Here is an 18,202-nt window from a genome sequence, read left to right as displayed (position 1 = left end):
TTCCTACCAGAATCTTAACTAGCACCTGAACTGCAGCAGAACAGTAAATCCTTTAAATTGCATCTGAAAGATGCATAAAGGTATCTTACAGTAAATTTAGTACTGCTGATTTTCAGAGCCCTCTTCTTGGCAGGTATAAGATGCATGTGTGTTTGTGTGATCACACAATTACAAACACCAATGGTGGAAAGCAGCACATCAGATGTAAATTTGATTGTCCTTTTATTGCTATTAAGGATTCCCTAGCTGCACACACACAAAAATGAGAGCAAACACAAAATACATATCTAAATTCTGCTCTGATTTCTTTTTAAGAGATTATGACATTTATATATGGTATTAATGTCAGCTTCTTCCCTGCTTTTATCAACTGTTCATGAACAAAAGACCAGTTAAATTTCTTTCAGAATTAGGTAAGATTTTACCTAATTTTTCGTATTTGCAGATTGCACCACTGACCATTTGCTTTTGCTATTAAAGGAAATAGAAAATGAATCAAAATCTTCATTCCAGTCCTCAGTTTTCTGTCTCCCACTGCTGGAATTATGTTCATTGGAGACTTTAATTTTGAAGATTTATAATTTCTTGGCAGTTGGAGGACTGCCAGTCACCTTCAACTGTATCAGAGCACGGTGAGGAAAATATCTTTCTAAAGGAAAATGGAGAAGGAAGAGAAAGTGAAGGAGAGAGGGGGAATTATCTGCAATCTCACTGTATCTGAACCAAACCCATTTTGGGGAATGTTTCTATATTTGTTTTAAAAAAGTAACAGTTGTTCAATACAGAACATCATATGGTTCACTCAATTTATGACTACAAAGCTGGAATATTGAAAAATGGAATCAGCAATTGTACAAGATTTTTTTGATGAAACAGCAGTTGATTCAGTGGACAAATAACTAGGCAATGATAAGTTCACAGAAAAAGCAGTAAAACATTCTTCATCACCAAAAAAATATAGTGAAAAAAGTAATTGCTTTAATAAGAAAAGTCACAGCACAGTAAAACTTCCAGAAAAACTCTTCCTCATTACTGTTTCTCACTACAACTATGACACTTTGGTGGAAAGCTGATGTAAAGCAATTATTTCAAAGACCTTTCAAACTCCATAATGTCTTACATTTGGAATAGTTTCTGCAATCAGATCTTAAAATGGGTTGAAGAATGAAACCAGTTCCTGGCCCCAGCATGAACACATTGATAATAGGGTTTAGTTTACCAGAACAGTTACATATTGTTTACAAGAGTCCTCCCTGTGTTCTAAGGGCAGTTGTCACTTCTAAGAAAATACATGAATTACAATAATGGGATAAAGATCAGTGTTTGTGCCTTGTTAGGCCAAATTAGCAATAAAATATTGAAACCTGCCTTCATGCCTGTCCTGCTGATCTGAACTATAACCAGCAATAATCAAGCAATCTTCTCAGTATGGTTATTAATTGTCCATCTGGGATGGAAAAAGAATTTAATTCTACATTCTTTGAACTTCTTATTGGTGTTTCAAAATCAGGATCTACAACAAGCAAGGAGCAATAGATCATTACACTAAGACACAGTGGGGGTTTTGCTGTTACTTTTGGTCTTTTTTTCTTGTTTGTTTGTATTAATTGAGTTTGAAAAAGTGAACTACGGGACTCAAGATGGTCAAATATGAAGGTCTTTCATTAATACACAACTTTTTGTCTTTAGGCCACATCAAACACTTCTTCACACAGGCTGGGACCAATGCAGAGCCAGCTGCCACAGCTGTGAAGCAGGAAGGTTTCACCCAAGCAGAGTCAGACCCAGCCTCGCAGAGCTCATCCCCTGCTGTTTCAGAAGCCTCCTTACTGTAGTGACTGATTTTGGAATTAAGACATAGTAGCTGGTTGCAAAAACCCCAGATTCTCCCTCCTCCCCAGTACACCTACACTAACCACAGCTCTGAAATAATATTTAAGAAAAGGAATAACACAAGAAATCCTCAGCATCCCATTTGAGTCATGGAATGTAGCCTGGGGCTGCTCTCGGGGAAGGCAAGTAAAACCACAGGATTTGTTATGTATTTAGGTAAAACAGGGGCTTCAGAGGCCACTAGAAAAATCAAGTTAGCAAAAGGGTTGGGTTGGTTTTTTTTTCTAAGTTAAATAGGTATAATTTGTATGAGAGCTCTAAAAATAATGAGTAAGGAAACAAATTAACCAAAAGTAGCAGGAAAATTTCCTGAAAAGAAATAGCCAGAAAACAAGTCCTTACATGTCTGGTTCTTGCTTCCACGACACTGATTGATTTGCTGGCACATTCTAATATGACAGAATCTACAGCAGCACCAACAAAGGTTTTCCTGCACTAGAAAATGGAACTCCTAACAAAACAGCTAAAATGAACAAATACTAAATAACAATTTGGTTTGAGATGACATTCCACAACAAATAAGATTTGAATGTTAGGATCCAAATGATCCAGAGTATTTGCAGTGTATGATCATCTTATCCCTTCCCTGCCCTGTGCATACTTAAAATTGAAAAAAAAAATCCAAATTATGTCATTTTCCATTAAAAAAAATAAAATGCTGCAGTGTCACAATACACACCCAAGATCCTGTTTAAAGTACAGCTGAAGCTGTGTAAAGCAACAAAAGTCAACAGAAGTGGTGACAGGATGGCACCACCAGGGAAGGTGAGGAGTGAATTCCTCCTGAGCTTTCTGTCAGGATTGGAGCATTTATTCACCACCAGAACAGACCTTACACTTCCCAAAACGTTCACAGAACCCTAAAGAGGGAGAAATCCTTGAGGAGAACACTCAAGGAAAGGAATGTCAATGTAACAGAGATCTGAAGAGAACAAACAGGGCCTGACTGAATCTGCTCAGGCTGGGCAGGGGCATAGCTGGAATTCCGGGCACAATCCCCAGGAACAGGCTCCACTTCTGGGAAACCATAAAAAAACCCTGGGAAAATCCTCTGGCTGGGGAAACCTGCTCTGGTCTTGCTCAGATAACCAAAGGATCAAGGACCAGGACGTGGTGCTGCTGAGGAAACCTCATGTCCATGATACCATAACACCACAATGGTTAAAAAGCCACATTGATGTGAAATGTGTTTCATTATTAATGTTTTATTTATGAGGTGACACTTTCCCCACCTACTGAAAGCTTCCCAATACAATGAGTCAACAGGCAACATTTGTAAATCACTTGCATTCACTTACAGGAATCTCTGCAGACCTCTAGAGGAAAAAAAACCCATCAGTGGAAATGTGGAAGGGACGCTTGGAAAATTGTTCTTTGTTCCAGAAAGATCTTGCTGACAAAGTTCTGGATTAGAAAAGGGGCAATGCAGAGTCCAATCAAGTTTAAAACCTACTCATATTGGAAAATTTCAGCAAGCTGAATAAATGGCAACAGGTAAATAGTGCTTTTGCTCAAAGTTAAACTACAGAAAGTGTTAAAGAACTTGAGGGCTGAGCACTTTGGTTGTTAAAAAAAATAATCCCCAAGAGACAAACTCTAGGCCTGGGAAAAAATACAGGAACCAAGATCTGCTTTTGAGAAGCATTCTAAAAGGATAAAATACTAGTAGAAAATGAAATAATATAACTGGACATACTATCTACAAGGCTTTGTTCCCTCTAGATATATAAATACTCAAGAGACTTAAAAAAAATGTTTATGAAGCAATGTTTTATAGGCATTAGGATGTTGGCAGGGAAGAACAGTGGCACAGTCCATGCCACTGTGACACCAAATGCACAGGAAACTTAGCATGGACATGCAACATTACCTTTTCTTTGTAAAATATAATATAGGGTGGATCCTTCAACAGAACAGTTTATTTACTAATTCCAGCAAAAGTCAATGCCATTGAAAAAAAACTTAGCTCCTAAAAGGTGTGTACAATCATTATACAATGTTGTGGTTAAAACTGGGATTCAATTCCTGGGCAAAGTTCACTGTCCCATGGAGCTGCACATTTCATAATAAGAGTTTTAAATAGGTCACCAACTTACAAATCTAATGATTAAAGGTCAAACCAACCAGCTTCTAACTGTAAAACTGTCTCCTGGAGGACTTTGCTTCCCAATGTGTGGAGCTTTTAAAAGCAGCACTGAGCACTGGTTGCAGAGCCCTGCTGTGCTGGGGGAGCAGAGCTTTGCTCCCCTCCTGCTGCATTCCACAGGGCAGGCACTGCAGCAAGGCAAGGCCATGGCATGGCAGGGCAGCACAGAGCATTCCCAGAAAACTGCACCAGCTGAGTCTCTCCTGCCAGGATAGGTAAGTACCCACCAAACTGATTTATTTCTCACAGCCAGGATAGGTAAGTACCCACCAAACTGATTTATTTCTCACAGCCGTCACTCCTGACTGTACGGGTGCTCAGGGAACAGAACTCATGGCATCCTTTCATTCTCCCCAGGTTTGGGCAGGGATACCAGAATGTGTTAAATTTGTGAAATCAGGCAGTTTAATAAGCCACTTACTTGAATAGGGAAACATCTGCATTCCTACTGGTGTGAACAAGTGTTAATTATTGCTTGCTATTTTAGGGCAAATACGCTGATGATATCACAAAGGAAACGCATACCTACAAATAGTTGAAGATATTCTCCAGTTACTGGCATGTGTCCAGAGCTGAACACAAAACTCTTTGGGAGAGGCTCAGTGCACTCAGCACTTCCCACAACTGAGTCAGAAATATTTTCAGCAAGGATTTAGTCTCATTATCAATAGTTTTTCATGCTTGGAAAAGAAGAATTATGCTGAAATATTCTGTGTTTCTGCTGAGTAACTTCCAGGAGTACAAATTAAACTGGATGTTGCTGCAAGGACTGGCCAATGGGAAGGGAATTCTATTTAAGAAACTTCTGACGAGTTTGAACTCACATTATTCCCCTTTGTTAAGAGTTTCAAAACACCACAGCATTTGAGAAATGTGCCAACACACAAATCCATACCCATAAGTACAACGTGCCTTTCGTTAGAAATCCTCACTAACATAATATCAAACCATTTCTCTCTTATTTCGACTTTCACAAGAAGTTTAATTGCCACAGAAACTTTATCTGTTGATACCAGAACACAGTTCCTCATGTTAATTAGGGAGGAAAATTCACTTTGGGTGAGAGCAGCAAGCCTACTCCTTATATTGTCAAGATTCCTCTGCAATTTAAACCAATAATCAGTGTTTCTCTGCTTCTTCAAAGTGTCATACATAGAAAGAGGCAATTCATTAATGGATCAAACTTCCTGATAGCATAAAAGGCACAAAGAATTCTTCTACCCCATTGCAGGGTAGAAGAATCTCTCAGGGTAGTTTAGAGTGGTGACAGAGGCAGTTCAACCATCAGCTATTTTTGGAGACTTCAGTCTAAGAAAGAAGGTTTAATAAAATTCTGAGAAATTTCCTTTGAGCCTTAAATCAAGGTTTGGAAAATGTCTTTCATACTACATCATTAGCTGCTTTTTGTTTAATGAATATATAGTAAGCTTGAACAGTCAAATCAAATGACTTTATTCCCTTACCTGGTGCCAAGAACAAGCACCTGGGACCACACTAAACTCTGCTGCTTCCTTTCACACTGGAAACAAAAAGCCTCTTTTTGCCAGAAACTTCCACCAACAGAAAAGGGTGTAAGATAAAATAGTTCTCATTCTAAATTTACACAAATCCCAAGGAGAGCTCATTAACCCTGTTCCAATCTTTCCGAAGCAGCAGCATCTGTACTCATAGAAGTGTTCACAGGCTCACAATAAAGTCTACACGAAGCTCAAATATACTTAAAATAAATTCACTGAAAATTCTGCTTAATTACTGACATTTCTTTTAAATAGTAAATAGACGCCCTGTTTCCTGGGAGTTTAAAAAAACCTTAAATTTTACTGGAACACTGAAGAAATGTCATGTATTCTCCAAACAGGCAGCTGAGCACAACAGGGCTGTGGCTGGATCCACTGTAACACCAGGGAGGCTCACAGGTATAATTTTATTTCATCTATGCATACACCAATATTTTGTGATAGTCTCTTACTGTGATTAAAACCAGAAAATGTTTAAGAATTTCCATATTAAATTATGCCTATTTCCTGTTTAATTCAGCTGACAGCTCTTGTATTTCAACATAAATTGAATTAATCTGTCCTTGTTCTTTAAGACTGCTCTGAGAGGAAAACAATGAAGATGTATCAAGAGAAATTAAGTCACGTGAACTTCTGAACCTGTAAATATGGTCTGGTATGGTGGGAATTTGCTGGATAAAAATACAAGTTCAGAACAAAGCATCAGCATTTACTTCAAATACTAATCAAATAAATTAGTAATCAAGTAAAATACAGGGGGATTGCATTATAAAAACAACTGGACTACAGAAAAAGACATATATAATCCCATTGTCTCAAGTCCTGTGCTGCAGATTCTCCAATTTAAGGAAACTCTTTGTGGGATTTCAATAGAATTATGTGAACACCTCAGTGAAAGCACTGTAGAATTCAAAGGGCTGAAAAACACTCAAACAAAACACTTCCAATAAAAACTAACAAAATATAGCACTAACAAAATTTGCTAGATATTCCTAGTCACAGAAGAGTAAAACACTCCTATCAGGCATTTATCCATGCAGACAAAAATCAGAGATTTCAGGAGATTAATTTGCAAATTATTAATAGTTATACGTGTTTCAATTATGAGAAACAATTGAAATGAAATCAAGTGGCTGCCTGCCCCACAGACCCTACACTAGAAGAAGGTTTCAGAAGAACTCTTTAATTAATCTGTATTCAAGAATTTATTCTGCTATTAAAGGATAGGAAACCAGCTTTCCATTAGTTCCTCTTAAACTCTGATCAGGTAAACTCAAATTGGATTATCTGGAAGCCCATTGAGAGGGAGCTGCTCTGTGTAGATAAGATAATAGAGATTTAAAAAGAGTAAGTAAGGATTATTTCAGAGGATCTAGCACTACATCTTTGATACTGTCTGTAAGACTTCCCACTCCTTTCTCTGAACAACATTAACATTTTTGAGGCAAAAATACTTCACATATCCGCATTTTCTACTAGTTTTGCACCTCAAGATGCATCTCAAAGATGTGTATTTATCACTCTTTTACACATAATAAGACAGAGGATACAAGAAAAGGTAAATAGGAGATTGAGGTGTCTTGCTCAAAATCATAAAAAACTCGGACAAGAAAAAGCTGGAGGTCCTAATTGTCTGTCTGTGGTAAGTATCCAAACTGCACACAATACTCTGCACACACCCAAGCAATCAGGCTCTGTCTCCCACCTTTCCCAGCTTCCCAGGGGTATCCTCACCAAAGAAAATGTTTTGCCTCCTTTCACACCCCAAAATCTGTGACATTTGAGATATCCCCACGGGAAACATCCCCCACTGCAGTGAATATGTTTGTCACTACTTTATACAGCTAGTGATGCTGTCAAAGCAGAACAGCTCTCTTCTTCTGCCATGATGTATTTAGACAGGAATAATAATATATCTATCATTATACCCATCAGGGTGGTTATCTACAGGGACAGATAATTTTGTTCTGTTGCCTACATAATTAAGGAACACTTCTGGCAGCAAAGAGATCCCAGCTCACATCTTTTCTTACTGAGACTCTACTATCTCATTACCATCTTGAAGATTTTGGTGTCAAAACCATTTTAAGGACTCCAAAGCCCCGTTGTGACTCTGCTGCAGGTTAAGGGATCCCACTGAGCACCACCTCCACTGCCAGGTTGTAAATCAGACCTCAAAACTGATCCCTGTTAAAAATAATCTCCCCAAAATAGAAGAGAGAAGGAGTAAGGGTTACCAGGGTTATTTTTAAGCTGGGCTGGCTCAATGCTCTGATTGACCCTGGGGAGCCAGAGGAGGTTTGTCTGGCCCGGGGTGGGTGGCACAGGGAAGGGGTGGCTGTGGGCACAGGGGATGCTGAGCTGCCTTTGAGGCTGAAGCCAGAGTGTGGTAAAGCTCAAGGACACCACTCAAAAACCATAATAAAACCATTCAGCAGCAGTGGTAGTGGGAGATTCAAAATAACTACAATGGAGCAGTGTAATAAACTGAAACCAGGAGACCTACAGACAACATCAGCATCTTTTCTGAACATCCACATCTGGAGAGCCATAGCCTGCAGTCATTCCTCTGGTATTTTGCCTTTCAATATCTAATACTCTGATTCTACTACTTTCTAAATTTTTCTGAACTTAGTATGGTATTTTCAAGAGGCATCTTCCTCAGCTGAAAGCAGATAAATTAAAAATAGGTAGCTCTAAATCCTGCTCAGCTAATTTGAATATTTCATTAAAACCAGAGAATTATAAATGGACTGTGACCCAAAGTAAATAGGTTTTATTTGGTAGCTTGGTTCAATTGGGTTGATCATGGAGTGTGAAATGTTGATAAAATGGGAACATTTCCTTCCCTCTTCTAAAAGCAAGTGCAAAAAGAAAGGGATGAGAAGAAGGCCACTATTACTGGGGATGAAGAAAATATCCTAACCACTGTCTGGTATGCAGAACAGGAATAAAAATATCACTTTTATAACCCAGCTAACCCAACATCACCTGACATTTGAGGCAGATATACAACTAGTTTGAATTATTCAAACTACCTATGATGTTGATTTTTGACACTGAAAACACACAGACACACAGGTGTGTTAAGCTAAATGCATCAAGGGACAAAAATGATGGAAATATCCTTTGGAAGCCTCAACTATAGATCTGATCTACTAGAAATTGCAATATTTTAAAATACCAGCATGATTATGTGGACAGAATTCCTTCCAGTCAGTACTATGTTTTGCCTTTCTCCATATGCTACTACTTGTATTCAAAAATTTAATTTCTTAATACCAACTGTGCTGAATTAATAATCTCCAACATAGTAAATTTTCAGCTTTAAAGGGGATGTTTAACCTAGCATTACACTGTTCCAACATTATTTTTAACTCAAGCTGTTGTTTTTTAGGTTTTTTTAATTCAAAACAATATGGTCTACACAAATGACACACACTTCCTGAAAGTCAAAAACTGCAAAGCAAACAGATGGAGACCCAGACTAAGAAAAGAATTAGAATATCAGAATACAAAAGTTGCTCTTTGAATCCTAATTTACATGTAGAGTAAGATCCCAATATTTATCACACTGTAAAGCTCCTACATTCTTCCTGACTTTATTCTGCCTTTCACATCACACTGAACCTTGCTGTTGGGAGACTTGCATTCCAGCTCCACCTGTTCCACAGAGAATTATAAACACAGATTTTGATCTCTACTTTAAAATTCATTTCAACTGCTCCTTCATGAAGATGATCTTGTGTAGCTGGAGAAGAAATCCCACAATCCTTGTGCTGGCCTCTGTCAGCGCTTTCTCTTCAGGAGAGCGACCCAAATTAATGTTTAGGGAAAGAAGAATGGGCATTTGAAGGGAAGCAGAACAGCCCAGTATTTAAGAGTATAGTCCTAAGAATTTGCAGCCCTCAAAGAACATCCCCTTGGGACACGAGTGTTCCTCCTCCCTACCCTCATGCTCTCCCTAGGGCAGAGAACAGCATCAATACTACACTGAGGAAAGTATGTGCTCAAGACAGCTGAAATGTGATTTCCCACGAAGAAAATGCAAGAGGCAGAAACCAAGTTCTGCATCTCAAACCAGACAGCTTTACACAGGGCTGGCATTGCTAAACAATCCCCTCCCTCCTTTCCAATCAATCCTCTGTATAGGAAAAGGTTTATGAAATTCTTCCCCCAGTGCACTGGAGGAGGAAACAGATGATGGAGATTTCCTTAGATTTAAAGCATAACTAGGATAAGGCTGTCCTTTCTGCTTCCACAAAATTATTTTTTTCTCCAAAGTACTTTTAGTTAATCTGTAACAAAATCAAAATTATTTTTACAGTGGTACTCAAGGATTCTGATTTTTGTTCCTATGCACTGAGAGCTGGCATCTAGGGACACTCTAGATCTTAACTTGATTTAAATCATGCAATTAAAATGCAGGTTCAGTTTTCCAGGTACCAAAGGACTACAATCTACATTCAGACAAACTCAGAAATCAGAGATATATTAATTTATATAATCACTGAGGGCAGAGAGAGCCAACAACAGTCCTTCAACATCTGTGGCTAATGCATCTCCAGTTTAAAACCTCAACCCTACAAACATTTACATATGAAATAGTTAATCATGCCAATGAAGTAAGCCACCAGTCAAAGTTATGCACACACCTAAACCTCTGTAGACTCAGGGCTTAAAAATTTAAGACAATACCTTTGCTCAGAGAAGAAAAACTAGTTTTATAGGAGCACTGTTATTCCTGAAGTTGTGTGTCATTCAACACCTCAAAGACTCTTCACTGAACTTGGAATTATTTATAGACTTTGTAAGTCACACAATTACACCCTGCTTTCAGTGCAAAAAAGGGAAAAATTAAAAGAAATCACTCCAATTGAATGGAAGAATAAAAAGACATCTAAGATAGAAGATACAAGGAAAATCCAGTATTTCAGTACGAGGTAGGTCACAGGAACTTGTTGCAGCATTGTCACAGATCACAACCTGAACTAGCACAAACAATGGCAGTAGGAGAGCTGTGGGCACCCAGCCAGTGCAGAAGCACAGAGGGAGGAGCAAGGAACCACTGTCTTCTCTCTCAAATATTCTCCTAAAACCACCTTCAAAGCATGAATTTTTCTGTGCCCCCAGCAGGAGAGATCATCCATGAAGGGATGGAGTATTTCTGTGAATAACACTGACAAATGTCTAAATGACAGAGGTGTGAAGTTAAAAATCTCAAATTTAAGATGATTTAAGACAAAATGCCAATGACTACATTTAATGTGCTAGAGAGAATCATACATCCCCCTCCACCAACCTGTCTGTGCCTGTTACATTGAAAATGATTTGAAGATTACAGTGCAGTATTTCCAATTAACTGCTAAAGTCACCTGACTTCTGCCTTGTACACAAAGCATGTGGGTTTGTTTGGTTGGTTATTTTTCTTTTGATAAAGACTGACCAAAGCAGAGAAATTCCTAGAAGCAGCAACATTTGGAAAAGGTAACTGTCGTTGGTCTCACAGACCGTCTTGTTCAATAATGTTTACATATCAAACATTACAAACTGAATTAAGAATTGCTGTGGTGCAAACTATCCCACATCTTACTACTATTCACATTTGCACTTTCATTTCCAGCATTTGGGACTGCTGGTGTAAATGCACAATGCTTTTTGATACATCATCATAATTCCTCCCCTTAGCCTCCTGGAACAGTGCACGGAGAGAGAAATACAAGTTTTGAAACACTCCTGCAGTACTGCAAGTAGAAGGTACTTCATGGCAATTAACAAAAATATCTTCTCAGTGTTTAAGTGTTCAGTGTTTGCAAACTGTATTTTCATGGGCTTCTGCTACAAGTCTGGTTCAGATACAGGAGAAATTAATCACCGTGAGTGGGCACAAAGTTGTATCATCAACTAAATAATTATCCTTGATGCATTTACTGTGGGACTGCTGGCACCTCAAATGATTAACCAGGGCTGGGACAGGGACATGTGTGTGTGGAGCCTCTGCAGAGAGCCTGGCTGACACAGAGTCTGAATCAGCAAGAAAACTCCACCGTGCTCTTCCAGAAGAGAGAAATCAGCACCATTAAACAGCAGCTAATAATCAAGAGAGTGCTGTGTGTATCTCCACTCCTTTTGGGCAGGGCAATTCCCAACAAATCCAAACTTTACATCCAGCACTGTCCATCTTGACTCTGTGGCTAATTATTTCACCAGAGCACAAAAAGCAGGCAAGAGTCTCCATGTTCCTGAAGGATCAGCTGGAATATTCTGGCTGTGTTGCTGTAAATTCGATTAGCACTCATCAAAGGCACCTACTGCAATAATTCCCAGAGAGCAGCTCACTGTTCTGGGGAAATGTTTACTACAGGGCAGTGAAATACAATCATTTGCAGAAAGGCATGGCTGCCTGTGGGTTACTCACCGGAGGGAAATCGAAGTCTATCTGGTTTGCTAAATTTAAGATGTAGTCGATTCGAAACTGGTTCTCTGGATTGGCTAGTTCCACTGGAGGTGCCAAATTGCCCATTGCTGTCACTATTGTCTGCAAAGAAACACAAGTAAAATATTGCAGAGAGTGTCTAAATAGCCACCCGGAATAGTTAAAAAACAATAGCTTGTAAGTTTACCTCTATAGCTTCTTTAATATTGTTTTTAATATCCTGAATTTTCATTTTCTTCTCCCTGTAATAAAAAGGCACATCATTAAATTTATAAGCCACAAAAGCAGAATACCTTTTTAAAACAGAACATGAACTTGAAAAATATTCTATTAAAGCTGTATTGCCTAAAGTGCTTTCAGTCACTGAAGACGTTTGTACATAGACTTATTTAAATATCTCAAAACTTTTCTACTTAAGCAGTAAGATCTATTTGCACCTATTTTAAGCAGTAACATCTACTTGCATCCAAAAATCAGTGTCTAATTATGCTTTAATAAAAACTTACTACAGCCTTAGACTGGGACTAAGACATTCTGCAGAATCAAACAGATTTTGATTCATTTGAATGCAAAATACTAAACATACGTGAAAGTTCTTTAGGAAAGTACACACTGGAAACAAACAGAAAGGAAAAAAGGGTGAGTTACTAAAAGCAGAAACAAATGAAAGGAGACCAAAGAACCTCAAAACATAAAAAAATTAAATCACAAAAATTATGCCCTAGCAGAACAAACCATAGCAGAGCACTCAACCTGACACAAGACATTGAAACAGTCTGGATGTGAAACAACAGTGAAGGATTAATCAAAGTATAGAGAATTATCCTTGGCTAGAAAAAACCACTTGGAATGAATACTATCATTTGGTATTAACTGCAGTCCCATTAACCAGCCCAGCAGGCTGGAGCAGGACAGTGCAAACCTTTGCCTCTGCTCCTTGGTACTGCATTTGGTGTCAAATCTGACAGCAGGTAAATTTCAATGCTAAACAGTGCAATCAAACCAAATACATGATCAAACATTTGGTGTAACCAGGAATTAGCACCTTAAAAGTACTACTAGGACTGAGCCTGTAAACTGTAACTTAATTGCAAAGCACTGTGATAAAATTTTTAACATTATTAATTTCTTGCTGTAAACAGCATAAAATCACTACTCTGAGGGAAACCAAGTTAGCCATGAAATTACTAAAAAAAGCCAGCTAAACTGTCTAAGTGACCTTTTAATCTTCATTGAACTGCTTTTACAAGACTCTTTGATTATGGAATATTCATATCAACTTTTTTTTTTTTTTTTCATTTTGAAAACTAACATTTTCCAGCCCAGTGTGCCAGAGACTATGAAGTATCAACAGCATTTCCTTTTTTTACCCTTTTAAAGATAGTAACTCACAGCTTCAGCTTACAGACCCCAGCTTGAAAATCTCATTTTATGGAGTTAATTCAGTAAGCATATTACAAAAGCTTTTTATCACTTTTTCCTTTCTATAATTACTCACAGTCAAAAACCAAAATGAAACTGAAAGCATATTCACCAATCAAGAAGGCAGAAGAACAGCAGGGAAAAAAAAAAGACTAATAACAAAGCAGACACATCCAGGAGTGGTGGGAATTATGGCTATCAAATGAAAAATTAATGCAGCTTTTGTAAAAGACAAAAAGGAAAACACCACCATGCCAAGGATCTGCTTGCACATTGCCCAGCTGTGACTGCAATGCCAGTGCTGCTCTGGCAGAGGGGCAGCAAACACCAAATCCTCGTGTTCAGGATGACACTGCTGCGTGGGGAATGGCTCTGAATCAGCAGCACAGCCCAAACATAAATGTGATTATCCCAGAACATCAGCTCCTCACTGAGCCCAGGTCCTCAGAAGTTTGGGGCAGGGACAGGAAGGTCAGTGAAGCTTGATGCAGAGAGAAAATGGAATGATCAATACTTAGATGAAAATTCAATGTTTTCCTAGACTTCTTTACCTACCCACAGACCACCTTATTCCTGAAAATTACCCATTTTTTGCTACAGAGATTTGGCACTGCTGATGAGAACAAGGCAGTGAGCCAAGAAAGGCCAAAGGCACCAAATTAAGGAAAATAGATTAGACAGGATAAGAGAGAAAAAAAACTAAGGGCTTTTCACCCTCCTCCTAACTTCTACAGCTCCAGGTCTTGACAAACTCTCCATTCCACAACCAAGATGCAGGGTGCACAAATACTCTGTTTTTCAGCAGTGCACATGTGGTTACAGAGCCACCATCCACTTTCAGTTTTCAAAAATCATGTTTAATAATTAAAAAATGTAAATAATAGTATGAAAGCAGGAAGTGTTTATCAATGACAGTGTAAGCAATTTGTCTGGCTTTTATTCTGCCTACAAATTTCAGCTGGATCTTGAATTTAATGAACATGTATCCAGATTTTGCCCTGTTTAGATCAAAAGGGCAACTGATATGATGAAAGCCAAGCAAGATACCAGTATTTTTAAGGAATTAGCACTCATTTTGCTTTGGTTTGGAATATATCACAAGAAAAAGAGAAGTTTAGGGAGTTTGCATTGCTTAGAAGCAAACTCTGTTTATTCTCTCTTCCCTGGAACACTTGCTATTAACTGTCTCAAAGCATCAATGAGGTGCACACTGACCTGACTCTTCCATGCCATACTGATAAACCTCATTATTTTAATTAAAGATTTCAGTCAAACGTCCACGTTTACACCTCCTGGCTGATCCTCTCACTACTAAGTGATAATGAACACAGAGAAACGTTAACCTGCAGCAATTAACAAAGTGCCTGATAACCATCATCATCTTTACAACAAGGATACTCATAGTTCCTATTTCTGGTGTTGTTGCCATGGCCCTATAGCCTGCCCAGTAAACAAGGAATCCCATTACACAGCAGTGGATGTATCACTCTGTTTTGTGTTTTGTAATGTTTACTGGACATAAACTTTCCATGACAATGAGACACTTTATTCTTCTGGAACTCAGCATGTTCATCCATCACCCATCCAACAGCAGCTTACAAACAACTCTAACTTCTCACAAAAAAACCCAAAAAAGCCCCCAAAAGGTGACACTCATTTTACTCAGGGACTAATGAGGTGAAGCACAGAAAACCAACATCCCACTGCTCTGCCAAACTGTCCTTTTGTTTTTAGAAACCCAGCCAGGTTGCACCTCAAATTTCCAGAAGTACTCAAACTTTTCTTTTCCACAACCACAAAGACTGAATATTCAACTTAGATTCTTTCCTTTTTAAATTCTTATTCCCAGGTGCTGGCACAAAACCACAAAAGAAAAAAAAAAAGCTGGGCTGCCGAAATGTTTTCCTCTGGAACATCCTGAGTAGTTTGGGAATGGCACCAATGCTCTCCTGGCCAAGGAATGACTGATGTCTCTGCAGGCCTGTTCTGTATCTTTAGATGTCATGGGTTAATAAGGTCATATTTTTAATCTTGTTTAAAACTTTTGCTTAGGCTGTGCAAGGTAGGCCAAACAAAGCATTAAACTCTATTAGTTGAGGATTAGAAGAAAAATCTCAAATCCTGCTGTTTTTAATATTTAAATAGGCCAAAGAAAAGCTGCACATAGCTTTCAGGAAAACTAATAAAGTCTATTTTAGGTACTATAAAAAAAGATGACATTTTAATTCAAGTAACATTAAATCAGAATGACATCAAAGGTCAGAAAAATCAAATATTCCTTGAAAACCAACCTAATTAGTATTTAGTAAAGAACTTCTCCACCTGTGTTGAACTTTATTATTAAAAAGGCAACATTTTTACTCAGACTTTATCAAATCTTACGCAAAGAACACATTAACAAACAGATTCTCAGAAAGCAAAAACTAATTTAATTTTAATGTTCATTTCTGGTTTACTTTACAGATAATACAAATGACCATTACTTGGAAAAAATACTTAAAATTTAAGAAGAACATTCCAGAGGATAAAGATTCAGTTCACCCCGAAACCTTTGGCATCTCCCAGGTAGAAAGATAATTTTTAAAAATGGTGCTGAAATTAATTTGTCACAACAAAACACATTAAACAATTAGGGGGATCCAGAGATGATGGACAGGGATGATGGGACACCTTGATGCCATTAATCTAATTCCTAAAAGCAAAGAAGTTTGAATTTTTTGGTCAGTGCAGACACGTTAGGAAACCCTGGAGAGTTCTGCAGCTCAAAGAATATATAGACTATTTAATAGGGCATACTAAAATGTAGTCAGAGAGTGTTAATGCAGAGCCTTTGTCTCCTTTACAAGGCTGTAAACAGCCCAGCCTCTATCACCTTCAGGGACTGGAGTGATGCATAAATTACCTTTATTTCTGAAGCAGTCAAACTTTGCTGACTCTCGAACCTGCTGACAGAAGAGCTGCAGCAGGGCAAGGCGTCCCTTCCCCAGGCAAAGCACTGCACTAATGAGTCAATTTGCAAGTGGAAGAGCCAGAATGAAAACCTCGCAAAGCAATTCATTTGCCTCTGACTTTTTATGGTAGAAAATGACATTTTTGTGTTTCACATAGGTGCATCTCCCTGCTTTTTCAGGAATTGCCAACAAATATGAATGCCCAGGGAAGCAGCCACGGGCTGTCCCCTTCAGAAGCCCATCAATTACACACTGACAGCCAATGAAAACTTAATAGATCCATTTTGTTTTAAAACACAACTCAGTTCTTTGACAGGCAGTCATGCACTTCACAAGCACGTGGGATTTAAACATGCCTATTCATCTAAATAAAGTGTCTTTGATGCAGTGAAACATGCTGATGGATTTAATAAATATTCCATAAAATCTGCATTAAAATTTATTTACTGAACCTTATGGAAACTAAGAGCACTACCTGCCAATCCACCTCAGAGAAACAGAGCTGAGCAGTCCAGATCTTCAGACACAAGACCACGAGCAAGGAAAGTCAATTAAGGTTTTGCTACCAATGCACGTTACAAAAATCGTGCAGTACTTTACAATTCAACTAAAAGATAAATTTGTTTCAGCCTGGGTTATTTCTAACAGAACATGGCAATTACCTCAAAATATAACAGCTAGAACAGCAAAGAGGGCAGAGGCCAAGTTAGAGGCACTTGAAAATGTGGAAAAACAGTTGCCTAGAGTATTCGGAGTGAAGCTGAAATAATTCATCTTAGACCTGTGACAAAGGACCAATTTTACAGACAAAACTGCTAAAATGCAAGAGCAAAACCCACTACGTATCTCCTGCAAACTCAACAGCATTGATATCACACTGCTCAGTGTTCTGCCAACTTCAAAGAGATTTTTCTGGTCTGTACTGACAAACCCTTGCAGTGCCATGGGCAGGAGCTGCAGCTGCACAGCAGTGACTGCACAGCTCAGAATGGGAAACAGGATTGACTTGGGTCCTCACTTGCAGGGGAGCTGGAAGAGATTTTCTAACCACGTTAATATTTTGTTCTTGGTCAGCACCTGGTAAAATGAAATGGTACCCAAGGCACAGGAAGCTGACACAATGCACCCTGAAAAGCACTTTACAGTCAGTATGTGCTGGTAATTTTGACCACAGAGATTGAGCATCTCCCTGGAAGCCTTCCTGCAGAGAGTTGCCCCTCTCTAGCACTGTGCTCTTCCTCCTATACCACCCTTCCTCCACCCAAACATCTACTTCACTTTGAAAATTCTTTGTTTGACTTCTCCAAAATTCCAGGTATCAATACACTGTACCATTCAGCTACCAAAGATCTTTCAATATTAGAAAAAGAACAGCTATGAGAATAAACTATTTGCTTTCTCTGTAAATAAGTAACACCTTTTGGAAAAAGAAAAACCCAACAGGCTGAATAATTTTGTCATTATATACTTTGAATTAAAGACACAGTTAAAAATTGATTATGTTGGACAGATCTAACTGTGACTGAAATTATTTGGGAGAACTTAGTTCAATTATCCCCTGAAGCATAATCACTTTTTCACACAATATGTGATGCAATGTATGGAGCAGAGAACACAAAAAGGGCTTCCACAAGTTCCCTTTTAAAGATTGTGAAAAGCACTGCAAATTGCTTTACCACTGCTTGTTTTAATACACTGCAATATTTTTCTCCATGAGTAAAATTCACACCTTACTATGTAGCTATAAACACGTGAACATTTGATAAGAAATACAATCACAAAGAGATACCTCTGTTAATGGAATGACAGAACCATTCTCCAAGTCAGAAGTCAAGAA

General features: G+C 38.4%; 1 protein-coding gene across 2 annotated transcripts in view; it reads right to left on the bottom strand.

Moving 5' to 3' along the window:
* Positions 1-18,202, bottom strand: part of GNAS (GNAS complex locus) — a 128,454-nt gene that overhangs the window by 35,118 nt on the left and 75,134 nt on the right. For both annotated transcript variants that reach the window (XM_030963529.1, XM_030963530.1), the window contains exons 3-4: positions 12,180-12,234; positions 11,975-12,094 (exon numbers count right to left, since the gene is read on the bottom strand). In XM_030963529.1, coding sequence (XP_030819389.1) covers positions 11,975-12,094; positions 12,180-12,234 — 175 coding nt within the window. The remainder of the gene's footprint in view (positions 1-11,974; positions 12,095-12,179; positions 12,235-18,202) is intronic.

This window comes from Camarhynchus parvulus, chromosome 20, assembly GCF_901933205.1.
Source record: "Camarhynchus parvulus chromosome 20, STF_HiC, whole genome shotgun sequence".
NCBI classification, from domain to species: Eukaryota; Metazoa; Chordata; class Aves; order Passeriformes; family Thraupidae; genus Camarhynchus; species Camarhynchus parvulus.
This window is presented reverse-complemented; position numbering and strand designations above follow the sequence as displayed.